The 25,887-nt window shown below is 39.5% G+C and overlaps 1 protein-coding gene across 2 annotated transcripts in view; it reads left to right on the top strand.

Annotated features, from left to right (window-relative positions):
• DMD (dystrophin) overlaps nt 1-25,887 on the top strand; it is a 2,781,977-nt gene that overhangs the window by 2,352,853 nt on the left and 403,237 nt on the right. For both annotated transcript variants that reach the window (XM_081115404.1, XM_081115406.1), the window contains one exon: nt 17,368-17,514. In XM_081115404.1, the coding sequence (XP_080971530.1) occupies nt 17,368-17,514 (147 nt within the window). The remainder of the gene's footprint in view (nt 1-17,367; nt 17,515-25,887) is intronic.

The following is a 25,887-nucleotide window of genomic DNA, read 5'->3' as shown; positions in this document are numbered from 1 at the left end:
TTTCAGGCTAAGAATATGATTAAATTAAAATGAATCATTATAAAAAATTTATCAATCTAACTTTAAACATGCTATTGCATAGATTTTAATGAAAAAATCCAGTTTATGCCCATTTTATTTGACTTTAAGTAGTCGAATATCTTGTTCATCTGTTGTTCAATTTTTAAGATAGAAAAGGACTTTGGAAAAACTAAATAAAAATGTTTATTAAAATCAGGAGCTACAATAATCTGAAAGTAAAAGTGGATATTGAAGGGCATTTTATAATCCTTTTCAGCCCTCTTTCATTTAACTATATTTATCTCAGCTCTTAGGAAATGTATATTCATCTCTGATTCAGTTCTGCTTCAGTATGTCTAAGTTGATAATACATTGAATGGGAAATCAAATCAACAACAATCCATTTTGTTTTAATAGTGAGTGCCTTCCCTATAGACCTAAAATTAAATCAATGTGCCCAGTATAAAGCAAACTGGGTGTAGCATATTGCACAGGTTGATTCACAACCCTAGATTCCTTTATTATTCATGATTTATACATACAGAGGTAGCTTAATTTGTTTTAGTGGAAAAAGAGTCTCTTGGTAAACTACTATATACAGTACCATACTTTGTCCTGCATTTTCTTCACCAAAATGTTGCATTTTATAGCTATGAAATTTGTAAGCCTTTATAAGCCTGTGTAATAACAATCATCATTTACATTAAATTAGTTATATACATTAGAGTTAAGCTGCACAATAATAAGAACTTGGTCTGTTTTGTGCCCTGCTCTGTGTCCCTAGTGCGTGAGCATTCCCTAGCATATAATAGTCGCTCAATAAGATTTTTTTTGAATGGTGAATAAGTATGCACAAAGGAAGAGGGGAAATGCTCTTTCACATACATAAGACTTTCAAAATTTATTTTACAGATAATTTTCTCCCATTTGACACCATCCAGTTTCTGGCCAATCTTACTTCTTGCCTGAACCTACAAACACCCATTGTCACTTCTTTCTCCTTTCCAAAATGACCACAGGCTTACATTGATCTATTTTAAATTTTCCAGTTGAACATGCTGCACCCAGGTGAACATTCTTTTTCTATTGTTGCCCTCTATGGATGACTTCATTCACCTAATCTACTCAGGGAATCTCTCGTGACCTGCCTCAGCACCCTTCTTTTCACTATCCAAACCCCATGACACAACTTCTCATAGTGTGATTACATTGTTTTTTAGTAACCACTAAATTGTGTGTGCCTGCTAAAGACTCTGAGTCTGTTGAGAGTTCCATTTTCCCAGAAGATATGTGCATAGTACATAAATGCATAGTACATAATTGATATGAAATAAGTGTTTGCAAGTGAGTAGTAATTAAATTTAAAAGAGTTGTGGAGAGAATATGCCATAACCCTTTGCAGAAACTTATCGTCTGCATTGCACAGTCCAGCTCATCTAAATCCACCACAATCTTGCTCCAAAAAAATGCTCATGATTTATCTTCCACAACTGCCCTGTGTTTTATGCTTCACCTTATTAAAGACTGTTTGCTCTTTCCCAAACACATTAAGCTTTCTTACCTCTTACCGTTTGCTCAAGCTCTGGACAAATATCTTTCCTCCTCCTACCATGCTTTATCTTCCTTTATCAGTTTCATGGACCCACATCCCAATGTCTAGTTCAGGGAGACCTTACAAAGTTACATGATAGTTTCATGAGTTACATTTAAATATTGTATCTATTTGGGGTTTATTCTTGTGTCTGGTATAAGTTGGTGGTCCACTTTCATTTTTTTAATGTACCTGTCCAATTTTCCCAACACCATTTATTGAAGAGACTGTCTTTACTCCATTGTATATTCTTGCCTACTTTGTAAAATATTAATTGAGCATAGTGGCTTGGGTCGATTTCTGGATTCTCTGTTATGTTCCATTGATCTATATGCCTGTTCTTGTGTCAGTCCTAGTCAGTTTTGAGTACAGTGACTTTGCAGTATAACTTGATATCTGGTATTGTGAGAACTCCAGCTGTGCTCTTCTTTCTTAAGATTGCTGCGGCTATTCAGGGTCTTTTTTGGTTTCATATAAATGTTTGGAGTATTTGTTCTAGATCTGTGAAATATGCCATTGGTATTTTAATAGGGATTGCATTAAATCTTTAGATTGCCTTGTGTAGTATGGAAATTTTAATGATATTGATCCTACCAATCTATGAACATGGTATATTCTTCCACTTGATTGCATCTTCCTCTATTTCTTTTTTCATTTTCCTCTACTTTTCTGAGTACAGGTCTTTTACCTCCTTGGTTAATTTTATTCCTAAGTATCTTAATTTTTTGTTGCAATCATAAATGGGATAGATTTTTTTAGTTTCTCTTTCTGAGAGTTCATCATTTGTTTATAAAAATGCCATAGATTTTTGGGTGTTAATTTTGTATCCTTCCATGTTGCCAAATTCATTTATTAAATCTATTAGTTTTTTGATGGAGTCTTTATGGTTTTCTATGTACTATATCATGTCATCTGTGAATAATGACAGTTTTACTTTCCCCTTTCCAATTTGGATGCCTTTTGTTTTTTCTTCTTGTCTTATTGCTATGGCTAGGACTTCCAATACTATGTTGAACAAGAGTGGTGAAAGTGGGCATCCACTTTCTTGTTCCTGTTCTTAGGAGAAATGGTTTTAGGTTTTGCCCATTGAGTATGATGTTGGTTGTAGGTTTGTCATATATGGCTTTTATTATGGTGAGGTATGATCCCTCTATTACCACTTTGCTGAAAATTTTTATCAAAAAAGGGTGTTGGATTTTGTTGAATGCTTTTTCTGCATCGATTGATATGGTTATGTGATTTTTGTCTCCCAATTTGTTCATGTGATGTATCACATTTATTTATTTTTGAATATTGTACCAGCCTTGCATCCCTGATATAAATCCCATTTGGTCATGGTGTATGATCTATATAATGTATTGCTGAATCTGATTTACTAATATTTTGTTGAGGATCTTAGCATCTATGTTCATCAGAGATATTGGCCTGTAATTCTCTTTCTTTGTAGCATCTATCTGGTTTGGGAATTAGGGTACTGCTGGCCTTATAGAAAGAGTTTGGAAGTATTCCTTCCTCTTGAATTTTCTGAATAGTTTGACGAGAATAAGTGTTAATTCTTCTTTTAATGTTTTGTTAAACTCCCCTGTGAAGCTGTCCAGACCAGGGCTTTGGTTTGCTGAAAGTTTTTTTTATTATTACTGCTTCAATTTCATTAGTAGGATCAGCCTATTCAGGTTTTCTGATCATAAAAATCTTAGAAGAAACCATAGGCAACAAAATCTCAGACATCTCTCATTGCAATCCTATATAATAAAAAGGCTAATATGCAAATTGTCCCTTCGGGAGTTTGAATGACTGGGAGTTTGACTGTTCAGAACAAAAAAAGGCCCCAGCCTACAGCCGGGGGAAGGAAGGCCCTGATAGCCAGCCAGGCCCAGGGACCCTACCCGTGCACAAATTTCGTGTACCAGTACTCTATTATGTTTATAGACACATCTCCTATGGCAGTGGTTGGCAAACTCATTAGTCAACAGAGCCAAATATCAACAGTACAACGATTGAAATTTCTTTTGAGAGCCAAATTTTTTAAACTTAAACTATATAGGTAGGTACATTGTTATTGACTTAATTAGGGTACTCCTAAGGCTTAGGAAGAGCCACACTCAAGGGGCCAAAGAGCCACGTGTGGCTCACGAGCCTCAGTTTGCCGACCACAGTCCTAGGGCAAAGGAAACTAAAGAGAAAATAAACAAATGGAACTAAATCAAAATAAAAATCTTCTGTACAGCAAAAGGAACCATCAACAAAATGAAAAGAGAGACCACTGCATGGGAAAACATATTTGCCAAAGATACATCCAATAAGGAGTTAATTTCCAAAATATATAGGGAACTCATATAACTTAACAAAAGTAAGACTAAAAAATGGGAAAAGGACATAAATAGACACTTCTCCACAATGGACATACAGATGCCAAGAGACATATGAAAAAATTCTCAAAGCCACTGATCATCAGAGAGATGCAAATTAAAACAATGAGGTATCACCTCACACCTGTCAGAATGGCTACATCAACAAATCAATAAATGACAAGTGTTGGTGAGGATGTGGAGAAAAGGGAACCCTAGTATATAGTACACTACTAGTGGGGATGCAGACTGGTGTAGCCACTGTGAAAACAGTATGGAGTTTCCTCAAAAAATTAAAAATTGAACTACCATTTGACCTTCTGATCCCACTTCTAGGAATATATCCTAAGAATCTGGAAACACCAATCAGAAAGAATATATGCACCCCTGTGTTCATAGCAGTGCTATTTACAATAGCCAAGTTATGGAAATGACCCAAGTGCCCATTAGGAGATGAGTGGATAAAAAAGCTATGATACGTTTACGCCATGGAATACTATGCAGCAGTAAAAAAAAAAAAAAAGGATTTCTTACCATTTTCAACAACATGGAGAGTATTATGCTAAGTGAAATAAGCTGGTCAAAGAAAGACAAATATCAGATGATTTCACTCATGTGTAGAACCTAATGAACAAAGTAAACCAATGAACAAAATAGATCCAGAGACATGGAAGCATGGAACAGACTGTGGAATCTCAGAGGGAAGGCCGGGATGGATAGGAATAGGTCAACCAAAGAGCTTATATGCATATATGCATAACTCATGGACACATACAATAGGGTGGTGAAGGTCTTGGGTGTGGGCTAGGGGCAGGCTACAAGAGGTCAATGGGGAAAAACAGGGCAATATGTAATACTTTCAACAATAAATATTTTTAATTAAAATTTTTTAAAATACCGAGTTACATAATAAAAGAGTGAGGAAAGACAGGTTTCCCCAGGGTAATATTACAAGTTGGCTCCAAAGATGCAGCTACCGAAGAAAGGATCTTAGTCTCTGGCTCTCTCATGGATGAACTAGCTTATCATCATCTGCTTTGCAGAGTCTCCCTGAACTAGACTGAGTAGGACCTCATGTGACCTTTTTTTCTCCATGTTGCCTGACACAGCACTTAACTGGTTATAGATGTAGTAAAAGAAGGAAAAATAGACTTGGCCTTCTCATTTGTCTTTACAACAGGCCTGATGTGTCTATGTTACTTTCCCCATTTTTACACAAGTGGAAATGCATGGAAAATATTTGCAAATGAAGTCTTTCTTTAGTGGGAAATCCCAAAAGTGAAGGGAGAGAGAGAGAGAGAGAGAGAGAGAGAGAGATCACCTGTAATCTCAACCCCATATAATGCCAATTCCTGCAAACACCTCTTTGGCTACTGGAGAAAAAGGTACCTCTTTCTTCAAAGAGATCCTCAGCCTGAGCCAAAATGCACCAATTCTGTAATGGAACCCAGGCTGGATTTCAGCCCTCTGTGTCCTCTTGACCAGGCCACTATACAACTCTCCATGGAAACCCTAGTATTTTAGTCTTGTCATCTTTTTCTATATAAATATTTTCATGTTTTTTAAGTCTTGGAAAATGCCCCCCAGAAGGCTACACCAAATGTATCACCACCAGAAGAACATATTTTCCTTAAATAGATCACTCCCCCTTTTCTTCCACTGGCTCTATTTTCATGAAAACTCTCTGGTTGGTACCAAAAAGCTCTCTAGTTGGTACCAAAAGCTGGAATGTTACATTCTTGCTCAGAGGGTTAGAGAGACCTTAAAAATCAGCACATGTCCCAACAGAAAATAAATAAATTAGATTTGGAACCTAAAGGCAATGAGCTATGTTTATGAAGCAATTTGAGGATAGCTGCTGGTCTAAAGTTTTTAGTGATTAATATAAAAATGCCTAATTCTCTTGAGTGTTTATTTTTAATAAAAATATATTGAGGGATTATCATGTACTTGGTGCAGGCATATCCTGGGGAAAAAAATAATGTAGAATTGCCTTAATGAAGATTAGGGTCTTGGGAATGGAGACAATGAATTAACAAGTAGGCAAATAGATATGCACTTATAAATTGTGATCAGTGCTAAGAAGGAAAATAAGGTGCTGAGAGTGAGAAAAATAGCGGGGAGCTTGCTTTACTTTGGGCAGCCAGGGTTGGGCTTGCTTTCACGGTCACATTAACTGAGATCTGAGGTATATGAATAGAAGCCAGTGAGGCAGAGAGCAAAAATGTAAAACTCCAGGCTGAGGGAACAGCATGCACAAAGGGTCAAAATCAAGAATAACCTTGGGGATCTGAATGAACCTGGGTTTGGCAGTTATTTCTTAATGGCACACAAAAAGGACACTTTTTTAAAAATCAATAAATTTACTTCATCACAAATTAAAACTCACTCCTCAAAAGATGCTACAAAAATAAAAAAAGACAAGCCAAAGCCTGGGAGAAAAATATCTGCAAAACATTTATCTGACAAGAGACATATCTGGAATATAGAAAGGACTCATAACTAAATAATAAGGTAACAAGCAACCCATTTTTTAATGGGTGAAAGATCTGACATTTCACCAAAGAAGACACATAGATGGCAAACAAATACATGAATAGATGTTCAGCATCACTAGTTATTGAGGAAATTAACATTTAAAACAGAATAAATTTAAAAACAGTGACCACAGTATTGACAATCATGTGAAGCAACTAGAACTTCCATAAATGGCTAGTGTAGAATGATACAATCAACTTTGGAAAACAATTTTCAAGTTTTTGGAAGCTTTATTTTACTTCTTTAAAGAAATTCAATTTTTTAGAAATGTAATATATAAAAGAATATTAACATTTTTTAAACATAGAAAGAAAGAAAGAAAGAAAGAAAGAAAGAAAGAAAGAAAGAAAGAAAGAAAGAAAAAGAAAGGAAGGAGGGAAGGAAGGAAGGAAGGAAGGAAGGAAGGAAGGAAGGAAGGAAGGAAGGAAGGAAGGAAAAGCTTGCTGAGTTCTAGGAACACAGCATCTTTTAAATTCTTGTTAAAAAATATCAAATTCTTAGGCCCATTCTGGACCTACTGGATCAAAAACACTGGGGTGGAACTCAGAAATCTCTGTGTAAACAAACGGTTTATGATTATGATGCAGGCTATTGTTGGAGAACCACTGCCTTAGACAGAGGTCTGGTTGGGAAGGTTGAGAGAAAGACAGTCCCCCTAGGCAAGGGCAATGGTGGTGGCAAATGTGGGCACAGACCGTGAACATTTCAGACTTGCAGAAACTTTTGCAAATTCAAAAAACCTGTGAAATCTAAAACTTAATCTGTCTAAAATAACTCCTTAATTTTAATATCAATGTCCTTGTGGTTGATGTTTTAAGTGGTTTATGGATTGTTACTTATTCTTAAATAAGTAAACAGATTTCATTAACTGCTATTTTGCTTGAACTTTTGTCACATATAATTAAATTTTGTCAGAAAGAAATATTGGCATTTCTTCTGTTTCCTTAACAGCCTAAACACATGAACTGCTTAAGTGATTTATTTACACTCGTTAGAACTTTTTATTTTAATTGTGCATATTTTGCATTTAGCCTCTGTAAAGCATTCATGAACTGCCTTTTTAATTGTGTCATTAGAAAGCTGTGAATAGCTTGAAATGTTTGGGGGGGGGTTATTTTGGGGGAGATTGTTTGCTTCTTTTTTTTTCTCTAAAGGGGAAATAATTAGCAGTCAGAGTTAGGATTATAAAACAAGTTTCCAAGGAAATTAAAGTAACTAATGTGTGTACAACTTGTTCTTATAAGTAAAAGCCTTTCCTTTGTGTCCAGTTCTGTCCTTCTCCTCATTTCCAATTTATATTTGGGAAGGCAAAATGAACAGCATGAACAGAAAAGAAAGAAGCAGGGCACTTAGTGTGGTAAAACTAGAATTCAGCTTTAATTTGAACAATGTTGGGGTTATAAGCTTCATAGTGAAGCCATGTCCTAAAACATGAAGAACCATGATGGATGTAAATAGAAAAAAATTTTAAATAATTTATGTTTTTGTGTTTGGGTGTGCATTCTTTTTTAATAATACAAAAAGAAAAAAGATAATTTTTCATAAAAACATAAGCATTCTCTATGGGAAAAAATACTGCAGTTAATAGCTATTCTCTTAGTGCCATAAATTTGGAACTGTGGTGACTCTGAGGGGAAACCATAGTTAAAATATAATTACCGAAAATTGCTTAGGCAATAAAAGCACCAAATTTTGTCATGCCTTCAAAGTTCATATTGTTTTCCTAAAATCTGGTGGTTGTATTTTTTTTACTTAACCTACTCTAAGTCATCCTGATTATGCTACATCTAGGTCATTAGTTCTGAATCGGTTTCATTATTTATGTCCTTATTCACTTTGCTCGTCAAAAGTGATCATGTCCAAATATGAAACTGTACAAGAATTGCCTTGAAATCTGAATGCAAGGAAGACAATGGAAAGAAACAGCATAATATTTTGCCTTCAGGCTCTCACCATAAAAACGGATGCTGGAATGGAATGCAGCCGCATCTCTATTTAAAAATAGTACATGTTTCAATGGCATAATTTATTGTCGAGAATGTCTCCACCAGAGGCAAAAAGTGACACTAAAGGCAAATTGATGTACTCATTCAATCTGCAAACTACACCCTGGGTCTTAACTCCACATAAAAATCCCTCAGTATTTGGCAGAAATGAAGAACTTGATCTTATGGCAAGAATGGTATATCTCAGGTTTGTGGAAAATCTGTGATAGCCCCATAATGACAGTAATAAGATAAGCCTCTTGCAAGAAAAAATAAAAGTATCTGCCTGGCCGGTGTGGCTCAGTGGTTGAACATTGACCTATGAACCAGGAGGTCACGGTTCTATTCTCAGTCAGGGCACATGCCAAGGTTGGGGGCTCGATCCCCAGTGTCGGGTGTGCAGGAGGCAGCCAATCAATGAATCACTTTCATCATTGATGTTTTTATCTCTCTCCCTCTTCCGTCCTCTTTGAGGTCAATAAAAATATATTTTTTTAAAAAGGACCTGACAGCCCTGGCTGGTTTGGCTCAGTGGATAGAGCGTTGTCCTTCGGACTGAAGGGCCCTGAGTTCAATTCCAGTCGAGGGCACATGCCCTGGTTGTGGGCTCAATCCCCAGTAGGGGGCATGCAGGAGGCAGCCAATCAATGGTTCTCATCATTGATGTTTCTATCTCTCTCTCCCTCGCCCTTCCTCTCTGAAATCAATAAAAATCTATAAGAATAGATAGATAGATAGTTAGATAGATGATAGATAGATAGATAGATAGATAGATGATAGATAGATAGATAGATAGATAAAAAGGACCTGACATTTGAAGTCTAAGGGTAAAGGAGATTGGAGAAATGGATAAAGTTAGTCTATGTAGTGGATACTCTGGGCTCCTCAGCCTGATTCCTTGACTAGACTAATGCACTTAATCCCCCAGCAACTCTGTGTTGGCTGCTAGAGACTCATAGTTGCACTCTTTTCCAGGAAAACTTTCACAGCCAAAAGGAAGCCACCTTGCCTGGGAATTTACACCACACCTTCTCTGAGACTGATAGAGAGCAGCTAGTGGCAAAAACTGAATGACATTGAGGTAGAACAGGATAAACCCCTTGTCTCAAGACAGGCCAACTATGGTATAATTTGTGCTCCAGAGCTCCCTATGGGACCAGGCTGATGCTGGTCTCCAGCAGAGGCCGCATCTTTGCTTACCTATCTGATCCTGTCCTCCTGCTTTTCTCACTCTCCTTCTCTTAAAAGCACTCAGATTCTGCTTCTCTGAAACCCAGCAGGAGGCAGGAGGCATTCAGAGACAAAAACTGAACATCCTGTGTACCACACCAGGCAGGGAAACAACCAGAATAAAGAACCAAAAATTACAGACAACAGTGAAACATGAAAAGCTTGCCTACATCTTATCTTATATTCCTTTGTTATTGGTTCAACCACATTTGAGCAGCTTATTTCTCCCCTTCCAGGCATTTTAAAGGTTCCAGTAGATCTCTGATCCTCTGGGCAAAGCAGAATATAGCCTTTGACCATCTTGGCCCCAGTGATGGGCACTCACTCTCATCTGTATGATATAACTATCCAAAAATGCAGAATCTGCAAACCCAGCTGGGTTGTACCTGCCCCAAATCCTGGGTACCTGGACCCTATAAGGCCTTCTGTGAGACATATATACGAGACCCAGTATCAGTATTAAAACCTGTATTTGTGGACATGATTTCCATTTCCTCCCCCTCAGCTTCTCACTACTACAACAGGAAGAATCCTGGGACTTTTCCTAGTACCTCCTCTTTTTAGCCTATTTTTCAATGGATTTTGTCCACAAACATTTGTTCAGTAAAGTTTCATTGTAGAGAGAAATGCAGTTAGTCACTACTTCATTTTTTAAGTAGCATTCATAATGTGAATTTCTCTGCACAGTGCATATAGCTCTAGAATGACAGTGCATATAGCCCTAGAATAGCATTTCATCATCAGACCCTACTAATTTCAAATTCCTAGTAAGTGAAATAGGACCTTTATAAATTAGTAGGTTGAGTTTTCAGGAAGAATGTTTAATACTGCTTAGAAGGGAAATTTTTCAGACTTTAAGTAGCACCATTGATATATAAATATAACCCTAGATATGTGTGTGATATATATATCACACAATTTGTAACTCAAAAATGGCAGCGCTAATTCAAGCGTTGTAGTTTCTTCTCCTTCTTGCTTGCTTGTACAGCTACTCCTGCTATGGTCTTTCTTGGATTGTCTTGAACCTCCATCACTTACCCCTGTTATTTTCTCTCCATCTCCAAGCCTTATCTTGCTTCACTTTCTTCCTAATCCAGTTTAGACTCCACAGTCTGTTTTCCAATTACATTCCAGCTAAAATTTAAACTCCCTTGTCCCTAAGTGTTTGTGCCACAGCCACCTGACAAAACCCCTGAACCAAGTGTTTTCTCCATGTTTGCATGGGACACCTAGAGAAAGAGAAAATTGGGCAGATTGGTTTGGCTAAAATATGTGAGTCCTTGGCCTCAAATGGGCCCTCAATATGCCTGGAAACCTTGCTAGTTTCTTAGGTCAAATCCATCGCACAACCTCTATCACAACTAATTCAAATGTTCCCACTTACCCTTAACTCCTATTTACATAATATGAATATTGGTTACATATCAATTTTATGCCAACTCTGTTGCTTCTGTGGGTGCTAAAAAATATTAATACTTTTCCTCCCACCTTCTAAGTTCTTCTGTCTGGGCCAACCATCAAATTAATAGACACAGATTAACAAGAGAAAAATCAAACGTTAATACATGCACGTGGGGAATTCACATAAGCATGAAAATTCCCAAGACAGTGAGGCAACATTGGATATATGACACATTTTTGGACAAAGGAGAAAAGGGGGGAAATGGAATATTACATTTCTGAAGTGAGAATGTGTGATTTTCAGGTTGTTGAGGAAGAGGGGAACACACCTGGCAAGCAAATCCTTGCTAGAAGACTCAAAAGCAGCAGGACACAAGGGTATCTAGCCAGCAGGCACCTGCCTGAAACCCTCTTCTTTACCATACTTAATGCAAATTAGGCTAAGGGGACATCCTAAACTCTCCATCCTGTAGCAGGTTTCTCTGTCTGAATCTCTTAGGCAGAAAAGGGTTCTTTCTGAGTCTTTTGTTTCTTAATAAACAGCTTAAATAAGTATCCCCAAAAAAGCAGCTTCAGGGTGGCAGAATTTTGATCCCTTCACTTCACAGTTCATAGAGGAATTAGATGCCCTCAAAATAGAAGTGAATCAACTTACTCTTTCCAGTCCTCCACATTGACTTTTTTCTGTGCCTTGTGGAATTATCCCTTGAATATCTAGTCAAAACTGCTTCCTTTGTTAATAGACCATTCCTTTCTTTTGTTTCAAAGTGGATAATGACTACAATTATAAATCCACATTTGAACAAATCTTTAACTACATAACGATAAGCAAAGACCTGACAGGCAATTTAATTTCATAAAAAGAAGAAAAACTTGACATATCAGACTAATATATCATTCTAAATCAGTGCTTTTATATCTATAATCAGACAACATTTAATGAAGTGAAAATTCTGCCTGCTTGAAACTAGTCATAATAAAATTAGACTTAGTTTGCTCTTTCATGGAGAACATATTCCAGATGTTTAAGTGATTCCAAGAAAACCCACAGTATAATCGCTCCCTTCGATATTTTCTCACTGCTTTCAAACTAGAATAAAATCTAATGAAATTTTGGTAGTATCTTAATAGCACATCATGTTGCTCAGAGTTAACTATACGTTTTGGCATTTTGTTTAGTGTTTAATAATTTAAATATTAATTTATATTGTATAATATTAGCAGCACTATATTTGGGTTTAAAATATAGCCAAACCCAAAGTCACACCCATTGAAATGACACGGTACCTGTATTCACTCTTTATATAGAATGTCCTATGATTCAGAGTTGAGGGGGCTCTAGTTTTTGTTATGTACACTTCTAGGCATTGACAATCCATAGCCATCCTCGGGTACTATGGAGCTGCCCCCAGAACCTAAGTCAAATGCCAAAATGACTTGGATACTCTCCTGCCCCTTTTTTATCTTCTTTTTGTTTCTGCCACCAGTTATCTCCTTTCCTCCATCCTTATGTATTTAGTGACCTTACAATGATTTCTTGCTGGTTAAAGTTCTTCAGTCTGTTCATGCCCATCACAATATCTGCCCAAACTGAACCTTACACCAAGTTGTCTCTTTATCAACTAACTTCTCTCCAAGGCTCTATTTATCTTAACAGAAATTTAGGCATTCAAGTTCAACTAGACCTATGGGGGGGGTATCCTTAATTAATCATAGTAGCAGTAGTAATGTCAGTAAAACAGTAGCAGTAAAAGTTTAGCCCAGCCGGTGTGGCTCAGTGGTTGAGTGTCAACCTACGAACCAGGAGGTCACGGTTCAATTCCTGGTCAGGGCACATGCCTAAGTTGTGGACTCAGTCCCCTGAAGCGGGGGAGGGCATGCAGGAGGCAACTAATTTATGATTCTCTCTCATCATTGATGTTTCTATCTCTCTCCCTCTCCCTCTCTGAAATCAATAAAAATATATTATTTTTATAAGTATATAATAGACTAGAGGCCCGGTGCACAAAAATTTGTGCACTGGCCAGGGAGGGGGTTGGGGGGGGGTGTCCCTCAGCCCCACTTGTGCCCTCTCACAGTCCGGGACCCCTCAGGAGATAACCACCTGCTGGCTTAGGCCCACTCCCCAGGTGGCAGATGGCAGGCCCAATCCCTCGATGACCTTCCAGACAAAGCTGGGACTGTGAGGAAAGCCCGGGTCCTGAGTGCCTGCTGGCAGATGGAGGGAAGCTCAATCCCAGGTCGGGTCGCACACGGGATGCCCGGATGAGGCCAGGCGGACTGGCCAATCACTGCTGCACCGCCCGGCCGCCCCGGGTCGGGTCACAAACAGACGCCTGCCACCCCGGGTCACAGATAGCAGGCCCGGATGGTGGCAGGGCAGGTGGGATGGTGCTGTCCCACCCTGCCTGCGGTATGCAAATTAGCTTCCATCTTTGTTGGTGGTTAATTTGCATATTGTGCTGATTAGCCAATGGGAGTGTAGCAAAGGTACAGTCAATTACCATGTTTGTCTATTATTAGATAGGATGCTCTTTATTCCAATTCAATTAGGACCTAGTGTTAACCACTAATTGAAAAAGACAGTTAAATCAGGGAACCATTAAACATATTTTTTAAACATTTTATTCCATCCTAAAATAGCCATCAATGTTTTAATATTGTGTGACAGTTTTTTTCTTTGAGTGTAGATTCACTGATTAGAGTTCTCCATGAATTGCACTGATAATGCAAACTTTTGATTTCCAGTTTCTTTAATGTAGGCAGAATGCATCAGGAAACATGAGAATTATTCTAAATGCTGAATCCTTCTAAATTTTTTAGATTATTTTACCAATTTTTTACAGTATTGTCCACTCCAATTCAACAGTCCTTCTTTTAATTTTTAAGGAACTTTCCTGGTTTTCATAGAAATAATAACTCATTTCAGACATGTTTCTTTGGTTAGAAAAATATTTAAATCATATAATTGCAACATTAACTGGCAAAAACACATTTGAGAACACGTCTGACAACTAATGAGAGCTGATGAACATGCATACTAACAGATACTTCTAACATTCTATTTAGAGGTTGGTAGAGGCCCCAGACAGTGTATTTCACAGAGGAATAAAGACTCTGGCTAAACTGGTGAGTCTTAAGTGGAAATTAGTTAAGAGAATTTTTATTATAATTGCCAGAGCCTATATAATAAAACCCTAATATGCAAACTGACTGAATGGCAGAATAACCAGTCACTATAACACACACTGACCACCAGGGGAAAGACGCTCAATGCAGGAGCTGCCCCCTGGTGGTCAGTGCGCTCCCACAGGGGGAGCACCACTCAGCCAGAAGCCAGGCTCAGAGCTGGTGAGTGCAGTGGTGGTGGCGGGAGCTTCTCCCACCTCCGAGGCAGCGCTAAGGACCCCTTGGGGGAAGTCCACCTGCTGGCTTAGGCCTGCTCCCTGGACTTCAAAAGGGCACAGGCCGGGCTGAGGGATCCCCCCTCCAGTACACAAATGTCATGCACTGGGCCTCTAGTATGAGTATAAAAAAGAAGCCATAAGATCCTATGATAGTGAGGGGTGGGGGTGTAGAGAGACAGAGAGAGAGAGAGGAATAAGAAGGAGGAGGAGGAGGAGGAGGGGAGGAGAGAGGAAGGGAAAGTGAGTGTTGTGATTAATTATGATTGCTGGAACTTGTTTTTTAATCCCTTTCACCTCCAAAGCAGCGGATCTCAACCTGTGGGTCGCGATCCCTTTGGGGGTCGAATGACCCTTTCACAGGGGTCACCTAAGACCATCAGAAAACACATGTATAATTACATATTGTTTTGTGATTAATCGCTATGCTTTAATTATGTTCAATTTGTAACAATGAAATTGGGGGTCACCACAACATGAGGAACTATATTAAAGGGTCGCAGCATTAGTAAGGTTGAGAACCACTGCTCCAAAGCATTGATGTAGGATTAAAATATGTGCCCAGGACTTTGGGGCAGAAAGTGAAAATCAAAATCTATAATAATAAAAGAGTAATATGCTAATTTGACCAGACATCCTTCCAGACGTCCTTCTAGATGACCTTCCAGACAAAGCTGGGACTGTGAGGGAAGCCCGGGTCCTGAGTGCCTGCTGGCAGATGGAGGGAAGCCATTGCCGGCATCCGAGGGAAAGAAGGCCTACTATTGCACAAATTTCATGCATCAGGCCTCTAGTGTTCTAAAAAGAGACATTTGAACATGTAGATTATGTAATCCAAAGAGAGCTGAAATCTAGATATGATTTAACTAAGATGGATACTCAACTTAATGGCTGAGAGCCACACTAGTGAAGGCAGGTGATTAGCATAGAGGTTTAATCTGCAGCATTGTCAGATTATGCCTGGTTTCCCACTTACGACACTCATATGATATTTATTAGTGGTTACTACCAACACGTTATTATCCAGAAGAGATTGATTCCATTTTGTAATGGTTGTCCTTATCTAGGTTTCTCCATTGTCATTTAAGAAATCTGTTTTCCAACATTTATATTATGCAAAACAAAATTATTATGCATCATTCACTTATAAGGAAATAAAGTAATATTTACTATCAATCCCTATAAAAACTTTCAGTTTTAGACTGATTCCTATGACATTCCACTGACATGAAGTTGAATAAAGATGCATACATCACATAGAATTGTTGTATGTATGTGTTCAGTCAGAAGTGTGTCTTTTTTTTTTCTTTGTTTTAATTTTTATGGATATGTAATTCACATACCATAAAATTCACCCTTTTAAAGTGTAATATTCAGCAGTGTTTAGCATATTCACAAGGTTGTGCCACAATCACCACTAATTCCAGAGTATTTCTCAAAAGAAACCCCATGATCTTTTAATATTTTTAATGACCACTTTAAAAGAAACTATGAGTTCAGCAGAGAGATTAGCACAGTGTCTTGTGTTTTCTAAGAACTATATAAGAATCTTATACTCTACGCAGTACCACCACATTTTAGTGGTGAGATATTCAGGTAGATTTGAAAGGATAATTACATTCTTATTTAGAATTACATACGGGCTTCTTCCATTTGCAATGGCAATGAACTGGAGGGTTATAGATGAGGTGAGTGTAAACAATGTATTTTATCAACATAGGGAAACAGAAATAACACATGCCCAGATCAAGCAAGTTAAAACAGCACTATAGCCAAGTAAATGATGCTATCCTTGTGCACAGACATTATATTACACAAATTGTTCTCCTAAGTAAGGGAATTTGTCCGTTAGAAATTGCTCATTGGAACATTTGGACATCATACATCACGTTAAAGATCCATAAATGTCATCTCAATAGGGTAGATATGACGCATGGTAATATCCTCCCCATATCTGCATAGTGTTCTTCTGTTCAACAGATTGTCATGATGTATTGCATCAGAGAATCCCAATCTAATGCTTTAGAGACAGCTGAGAAGCCCCATGGGAGCCTTCTTAAGTCATTGCTACAAGGACTAAAATACCAAAAGACCAGGAAGTCATTCTTAAAACTTGACAAAATACCCTAATCTCTAAATGAATCTATTTATTATGTAGTTGGTGCAAAGTATGAATGTAATATTTTATGACTGAGTATATCTTTTTATTATAAAAAAAGATCTATATCTAGTTGTGAGATGAGTAGAATTTGGAATCTAGCAGCACCATATTTTTCCCATTACTTTGCCAATCCAGAACTTCTTTGGAGAGGTATATAATATAATAGTTAAAAATAAGCATTTATATGCATATATGCATAACCCATGGACAAAAATAATAGTGTGGTGAAGGCCTGGCAGGGTAGAGGATGTCAATGGGGAAGAAAGAGGTACATCTGTAATATTTTCAACAATAAAGATAAATTTTAAAAAAATAATAAGCACTCTGGAGACAGGCAAACCTGGGTATGTATCCCAGGTTTCTCAATTTTGACCCATGGAATCTTGGGCAAGGTTTAATCTCTCTAAGTTTGTTTTCTCTGTGTAAAATGAGAATTCTCCAAGTATTAACCTCATAGGGTTATTATGTAGGAATAAAATCAAATTACATGTGGACAGAGCTCACCACAGGATTAGACATCTAAGAATTACTCAAGAAATATTATTCTTTACCCATTAACAAATGTTCATTGTTATACTACCTCTATTATAGGGCTAATATCACTGATACTACACCCCAAACAGAATAAAATATCTTATAGTTCCCATATGTCTGTTTCTTTGTTTTAAATATTCTCATCTTCCAATTTGCCCTTGACTATTTCACACAGGCACTTCGAGGAGAAATTGCGCCTCTTAAAGAGAATGTAAGCCACGTCAATGACCTTGCTCGTCAACTCACCACATTGGGCATTCAGTTGTCACCATATAACCTCAATATTCTGGAAGACCTGAACACCAGATGGAAGCTCCTGCAGGTAGGCGCATTATTAGCATTGCAGTTCCCTGTTCCAATAAGAGAACATAGAGATAAAGCTTGTTTATGAGGAACAATAAAAGTAATTTTTTCACATGACATTCACAAAAATATTTTGCGACTATAGGATATTTTATATTGTTTGTTAAGTCCCTATATAAATGTTTTCAAACCTATTAAAATTAACTTTTATAAATGGCTTAAAGTTAGGCTTTACTATATCTTGCAATAAACATAGAAGATAATGCTGAATCATGATTTAAAAAACTAAATTACTAGCATGCAATTACTTTGTACTATTATTGCTTGGATTCTCAAAACATCTTTCCCTTGGGAATCCTAATGTAAACAAAAGTCAAAGGTAAGGTATCCTAAAATATTTTAAAGAAAGAGCATTCGTCCACAAACCTGCAGGGAATATAAGTGTGATCAAGGTTATTTAAACTCTCTATGCCTCAATCTTTCATCTGAAAAAAATGGGGATAATAAATGTTCCTAAAATATTGGTTTATTAGAACAAGTAAGTCAAAACACATGGTAAGTACTTGGAACAGTACTAGTCCCATGGTAACACTATGTAAGTTCCAACTAATGGTACTATCGCCGTTATAATTATTACTATTATAGCATACAAGTTTTGGAATCAGAGTCACTGAATTACCTTGAAGTCACTTGACCTTTCTGATTGTTAATTTTCTCATCTCTAACATTCTTTTTTTAAAAAATATATTTTATTGACCTTCCACAGAGAGGAAGGGAGAGGGACAGAGAGCCAGAAACACCGATGAGAGAGAAACATCGATCAGCTGCCCCCCGCACACCCCCCACTGGGGATGTGCCCGCAACTAAGATACAATGCTCTTGACTGGAATCAAACCCGGGACCCTTGAGTCCGCAGGCTGACACTCTATCTACTGAGCCAAACCAGTCAGGGCATCTCTAACATTCTTGCTGTAATATTAAGTGAACTAATTCATGTGGAGTTGTTAGTACAGTACCTGGCTCATAGTAAGAACTCAGAAAACCTAATGGTGAAGAAGACATGCCAATATGTTACCTATGTGAAGGACACTGTGTTATACCCCCAAACTGTAAAACTGGTTTAATGACAGAATTGGAGAACTGTTTTCCTTCCTTTTTCCAATTTCATAGGATGCAGAGTGTATGCTACTGAAGGCAGAGTGGCAACTGGGTTTAAAAATATTTTCTCTCAAAGTTATAATAAGAAAAATACTGAAAACCAGATGAGTTTTCCAAATGGCAGTTCATTTAGGGGTGTGATCGACAGTCCTGTTAAAGAATTGCTCAAGCTTTAATAAAAACAAGTCCAAATTCATGACCTCCTGAGATTTCATATCATTTAATTCTTGTTGTGATCAATAATCTTGAAATATTTGTATGATAGAATGTTATAAGTGGCATTGACTAAAGCAAGGCAATATAGTTAAGCAATGAATTCCTATGTACGTTTGCTCCATAGTGGTTAAGTACTTTTAAAATCTTATCAGTTTTGCCCTAGCTGATATGGCTCAGTGGATAGAGTGTCGCTGTGCAGACTGAAGGGTCCTGGGTTCAATTCTAGTCAAGGGCACATGCCTGGGGTTGTGGGCTTGATCCCCAGTAGGGGGCATGCAGAAGGCAGCCAATCAATGATCCTCTCTCATCATTGATACGTCTATCTCTCTTTCCCTCTCCCTCTCCCTCTCTCTTCCTCTCTGAAATCAATGAAATATATATATTTTTAAAAATCTTATCAGTTTCATCCTTAGTATGTTTTTCATTTTAAGCATAAACAAGGAAAGTGATAAATGTCCAAGGCAGAGCAATGCCCACATTTGTTATATATAAGCACTCTTGAACTATATCTTAAAATTTCTTTTAGAGAGCTGAATGCCACATTTGCTTTCAGAATGTACTACAAGATTTGTAACACTTGCACCTAAATTTTCAAATAAGGCCAAAAGATTATGATGATAGGAAAAGTGTTTTTTGTTTTTTTTTAATCTATGCTAAGGGATACATTATAGCTTGAGCTATTTATATATATGTAAAGTAGGAAGAAATATTAATAGCTTGATTTTCATCCATTGTTTAAAATAAATAAGGACTTGGATATAAATATAAGGAAGTACATGAAAGGAGACTGTGTGGTACAGTAAAAGAGTATTGGAGTGAATATCAGAAGGCCTAACTTCAAATTGAAACTCAGCTATTATTTGACCATGTTATCTTGGGAAAGCCATTTAACCTCTCTCAGCTTCAATGCTCTCATTTATAACATGAGACAGTCCATTTTGCCTAAGGTCACATCTAGTTCAATCCTATGATTCTGTACCTGATGTTGGGGGAGATACCACATGACAAAATTTAGTTTAGAATCAATAGAGTTGCCCCGTTTATTCATAATACAGATGGGGCTTGTTAGAATGATGTTTTTCCTTCTATAATTCTTTGAAACCCCTCATCCCCAAACCCACATACAAGCAGCCTTTTCATGTTAAACAGTTCAGTTCGTTTGTGGTATATGCTCTTATTGTGGCGAATTTCACTTGTTGCTATTTTTTTTAACATGACCTTAGGATAGGCTTTAAAAGTGTTGTTAGTGGAAAGCTGGTAAATCCAAGGTTTTGGTTTGAACATTACTGAGTCAAGATGATTCCATTTCTTTACCACAATTCTAACCACTCTGCTGTATTATAAATATGAGCCTTGTGCAGAAAGTGAACAAAGCAAGAAATGAGGTTCACATCAAACAATTTTTTCCCCATTACTGGAAGAGCAACTCATTGAGAACACTTTACATTTCGAAGAATGTACATGAGAACTAAAACATTACCCAGCCTCTGTGGACAGGAGTTTGAGCCCACCATCATTATGATATATTTCAAAAAATAAATAAACATTTAGTCACTTACAGTGCTACATTAGTTACTAAAATCACAATAAAAGTAAGTCAAATTCATCTTTGTTTCCTTGTCTACTAAAAAAGAAAAGAAAAGCAAGAAATAGAGACTTGGAGTAGCAGTAAGTCAGATATACTAGTAAACCTAAGAAAGAGTCTTAAATTTGCAAAAAATTTTGTAGTAAAAGAAATACTACCAGGCTATGTCTACTATCAGAATATCCTGGCCCTAGCCGATTTGGCTCAGTGGATAGAGTGTCGACCTGTGGGCTGAAGGCTCCCCGGTTCAATTCCAGTCAGGGCACATGCCCGGTTGCGGGCTCGATCCCCAGTAGCGGGTGTGCAGGAGGCAGCCGATCAATGATTCTCTCTCATCATTGATTATCTCTCTTTCTTCCTCTCAGAAATCAATAAAAATATATTTTAAAAAAAGAATATCCTGAGTTTAGTTACATGACCCATTAATTTTTATTTTAAAAGTAAAACATGTTGGGTTTTTTTTAGCTGTATGTGATAACAGTCAAAATGAAAGAAACAGATAAACCATGTAGATATGAGTATCAACAGCAGAGTAAGAGCCAATTACAATTAATCGGTATCTAGAAATAGGAGAGTTCTGTCTTTATTTTGAATCCACAAGTGTAAGTATAGAGACATTGATTTTTGTTTGAAACTCTCTGTGAAAATAAAATCATATTTTCTCCCTCACCATGGACACATTGGTATGATGTTTCTACTAGACAATGTGTTTTTGGTGTAGGAAACCATCATTCCTTGTAGTTACAAAGAGTTTTCATGTACATTATCTAATTTAATCCTCATAACATTATGATTCTCTGTTATTACATATTATCATATTCCCATCCTAATACATAAAAGCCCAGGGTTGTACTACCATAACAAGGGAAGGCCGACCAACCCCGGAAGTCCCTCAGTCAGCACTGGGTTGCCATGGCGACCCAGCACTGACTGCCCTGCTGCAGCCTGGCGACCCATCACTGACTGCCCAGGGGACCCAGAGACAGGATCTGATCCGCAGCCTCAGTGGCAGCTGTTGGTTACTTGCCTCACTCTTTCTCTCCCTCTTTGTTTCCGGGATTCGCCAGCAGCCGAGCTTTTCTATCTCGTCCAGCCTCCGAGTGGGTGGCTATTCAGCCCCGCCTCTCTGATCAGGCCCAGAGATAGGCCTGGAGATGCTGACTGGCATAGGAAACAACCAATCAGAACGAAATATGGGTGCTGTGAAGAACCAATGGCTGTCTAGGAGGCAGAGCTTTTGACACTGACTGACATAAAAACTGAACAATCAGAACCAAAGGTGGTTCCTGTGATGAGCCAATGGCTTTCTAGGAAGCGGAGCTTTTGGCACTAACTGGCATAGGAACTAACCAATCAGAACAAAAGGTGGTTGCGGTGAAGAACCAATGGCTGTCTAGGAGGCGGAGCTTTTAATGCTGACTGGCATAAAAATTGACCAATCAGAACCATATGTGGGTGCTGTGAAGAACCAATGGCTGCTTAGGAGGCGGAGCTTCTGATGTTGATTGGCATAGGAAACAACCAATCAGAACCTAATGTGGGTGCTGTGACCAACCAATGGCTGTCTAGGAGTTGGGGCTTTGGACACTGACTGGCATAAACACTGACCAATCAGAACCAAAGGTGGTTGCGGTGAAGAACCAATGGCTGTCTAGGAGGCGGAGCTTTTAATGCTGACTGGCATAAAAACTGACCAATGAGAGCCAAAGGTGGGTCCTGTGATGAACCAATGGCTGTCTAGGGGGCGGAGCTTTTGGCACTGACTGGCATAGGAACTGACCAATCACAACCAAAGCTGGTTGCGGTGAAGAACCAATGGCTGTCTAGGAGGCGGGGCTTTTGACACTGACTGGCATAAAAACTGACCAATCAGAAACAAAGGTGGTTGCGGTGAAGAACCAATGGCTGTCTCGAAGGCGGAGCTTGTAATGCGGACTGGCATAAAAACTGACCAATAAGAGCCAAAGGTGGTTCCTGTGATGAACCAATGGCTTTCTAGGGGGCGGAGCTTTTGGCACTGACAAGCATAGGAACTGACCAATCAGAACCAAAGGTGGTTGCGGTGAAGAACCAATGGCTGTCTAGGAGGCGGAGCTTTTAATGCTGACTGGCATAAAAACTGACCAATGAGAGCCAAAGTTGGGTCCTGTGATGAACCAATGGCTGTCTAGGGGGCGGAGCTTTTGGCACTGACGGACATAAGAACTGACCAATCAGAACCAAAGGTGGTTGCGCTGAAGAACCAATGGCTTTCTAGTGGGTGGAGCTTTTGGGAATGACTGGCATAGGAACTGACTAATCAGAACCAAAGGTGGTTGCGGTGAAGAACCAAAGGCTGTCTAGGAGGCGGGGCTTTTGGCACTGACTGGCATAGGAACTGACCAATCAGAACCAAAGTTAGGTGCGGTGAAGAACCAATGGCTGTCTAGGAGGCGGAGCTTTTAATGCTGACTGGCATAAAAATTGACCACTCAGAACCATATGTGGGTGCTGTGAAGAACCAATGGCTGCTTAGGTGGTGGAGCTTCTGATGTTGATTGGCATAGGAAACAACGAATCAGAACCTAATGTGCGTGCTGTGAAGAACCAATGGCTGTCTAGGAGGTGGAGCTTTTGACACTGACTGGCATAAAAACTGACCAATCAAAACCAAAGTTGTTTCCTGTGTTGAATCAATGGCTGTCTAGGAGGCGGAGCTTTTAATGCTGACTGGCATAAGAACTGACCAATCAGAACAAAAGGTGGTTGCTGTGAAGAACCAATAGCTTTCGAGGGGGCGGAGCTTTTGGCACTGACAGGCATAGGAACTGACCAATCAGAACCAAAGCTGGTTCCTGTGATGAACCACTGGCTGTCTAGGAGGCGGAGCTTTTAATGCTGACTGGCATAAAAACTGACCAATCAGAGCCAAAGGTGGTTCCTGTGATAAACCAATGGCTTTCTAGGGGCCAGAGCTTTTGGCACTGACTGGCATAGGAACTGACCAATCAGAAACAAAGGTGGTTGCGGTGAAGAACCAATGGCTGTCTAGGAGGCAGAGCTTTTAATGCTGACAGGCATAAAAACTGACCAATCAGAGCCAAAGGTGGTTCCTGTGATGAACCAATGGCTTTCTAGGGGGCGGAGCTTTTGGCACTGACTGGCATAGGAACTGACCAATCAGAACCAAAGGTGGTTGCGGTGAAGAACCAATGGCTGTCTAGGAGGCGGAGCTTTTAATGCTGACTGGCATAAAAACTGACCAATCAGAGCCAAAGGTGGTTCCTGTGATGAACCAATGGCTTTCTAGGGGGCGGAGCTATTGGCACTGACTGGCATAGGAACTGACCAATCAGAACCAAAGGTGGTTGCGGTGAAGAACCAATGGCTGTCTCGAAGGCGGAGCTTTTAATGCGGACTGGCATAAAAACTGACCAATCAGAGCCAAAGGTGGTTCCTGTGATGAACCAATGGCTTTCTAGGGGGCGGAGCTTTTGGCACTGACTAGCATAGGAACTGACCAATCAGAACCAAAGGTGGTTGCGGTGAAGAACCAATGGCTGTCTAGGAGGCGGAGCTTTTAATGCTGACTGGCATAAGAACTGACCAATCAGAACAAAAGGTGGTTGCTGTGAAGAACCAATGGCTTTCGAGGGGGCGGAGCTTTTGGCACTGACAGGAATAGCAACTGACCAATCAGAACCAAAGCTGGTTCCTGTGATGAACCACTGGCTGTCTAGGAGGCGGAACTTTTAATGCTCACTGGCATAAAAACTGACCAATCAGAGCCAAAGGTGGTTCCTGTGATGAACCAATGGCTTTCTAGGGGCCAGAGCTTTTGGCACTGACTGGCATAGGAACTAACCAATCAGTAACAAAGGTGGTTGCGGTGAAGAACCAATGGCTGTCTAGGAGGCAGAGCTTTTAATGCTGACAGGCATAAAAACTGACCAATCAGAGCCAAAGGTGGTTCCTGTGATGAACCAATGGCTTTCTAGGGGGCGGAGCTATTGGCACTGACTGGCATAGGAACTGACCAATCAGAGCCAAAGGTGCTTGCGGTGAAGAACCAATGGCTGTCTAAGAGGCGGGGCTTGGCACTGACTGGCATAGGAACTAACCAATCAGAACGAAAGGTGGTTGCAGTGAAAAACCAATGGCTGTCTAGGAGGCGGAGCTTTTAATGCTGACTGGCATAAAAATTGACCAATCAGAACCATATGTGGGTGCTGTGAAGAACCAATGGCTGCTTAGGAGGCGGAGCTTCTGATGTTGATTGGCATAGGAAACAACCAATCAGAACCTAATGTGGGTGCTGTGAAGAACCAATGGCTGTCTAGGAGTTGGGGCTTTGGACACTGACTGGCATAAACACTGACCAATCAGAACCAAACGTGGTTGCGGTGAAGAACCAATGGCTGTCTAGGAGGCGGAGCTTTTAATGCTGACTGGCATAAAAACTGACCAATGAGAGCCAAAGGTGGGTCCTGTGATGAACCAATGGCTGTCTAGGGGGCGGAGCTTTTGGCACTGACTGGCATAGGAACTGACCAATCACAACCAAAGCTGGTTGCGGTGAAGAACCAATGGCTGTCTAGGAGGCGGGGCTTTTGACACTGACTGGCATAAAATCTGACCAATCAGAACCAAAGGTGGTTGCGGTGAAGAACCAATGGCTGTCTCGAAGGTGGAGCTTTTAATGCGGACTGGCATAAAAACTGACCAATCAGAGCCAAAGGTGGTTCCTGTGATGAACCAATGGCTTTCTAGGGGGCGGAGCTTTTGGCACTGACTAGCATAGGAACTGACCAATCAGAACCAAAGGTGGTTGCAGTGAAGAACCAATGGCTGTCTAGGAGGCGGAGCTTTTAATGCTGACTGGCATAAAAACTGACCAATGAGAGCCAAAGTTGGGTCCTGTGATGAACCAATGGCTGTCTAGGGGGCGGAGCTTTTGGCACTGACGGACATAGGAACTGACCAATCAGAACCAAAGGTGGTTGCGCTGAAGAACCAATGGCTTTCTAGGGGGTGGAGCTTTTGGGAATGACTGGCATAGGAACTGACTAATCAGAACCAAAGGTGGTTGCGGTGAAGAACCAAAGGCTGTCTAGGAGGCGGGGCTTTTGGCACTGACTGGCATAGGAACTCACCAATCAGAACCAAAGTTAGGTGCGGTGAAGAACCAATGGCTGTCTAGGAGGCGGAGCTTTTAATGCTGACTGGCATAATAATTGACCACTCAGAACCATCTGTGGGTGCTGTGAAGAACCAATGGCTGCTTAGGAGGTGGAGCTTCTGATGTTGATTGGCATAGGAAACAACGAATCAGAACCTAATGTGCGTGCTGTGAAGAACCAATGGCTGTCTAGGAGGTGGAGCTTTTGACACTGACTGGCATAAAAACTGACCAATCAAAACCAAAGTTGTTTCCTGTGTTGAATCAATGGCTGT

This window comes from Myotis nattereri, assembly GCF_964212035.1.
Source record: "Myotis nattereri genome assembly, chromosome: X".
Taxonomy (NCBI): Eukaryota; Metazoa; Chordata; class Mammalia; order Chiroptera; family Vespertilionidae; genus Myotis; species Myotis nattereri.
The sequence above is the reverse complement of the archived record's forward strand: the minus strand, read 5'-3'. Positions and strand labels throughout refer to the sequence as shown.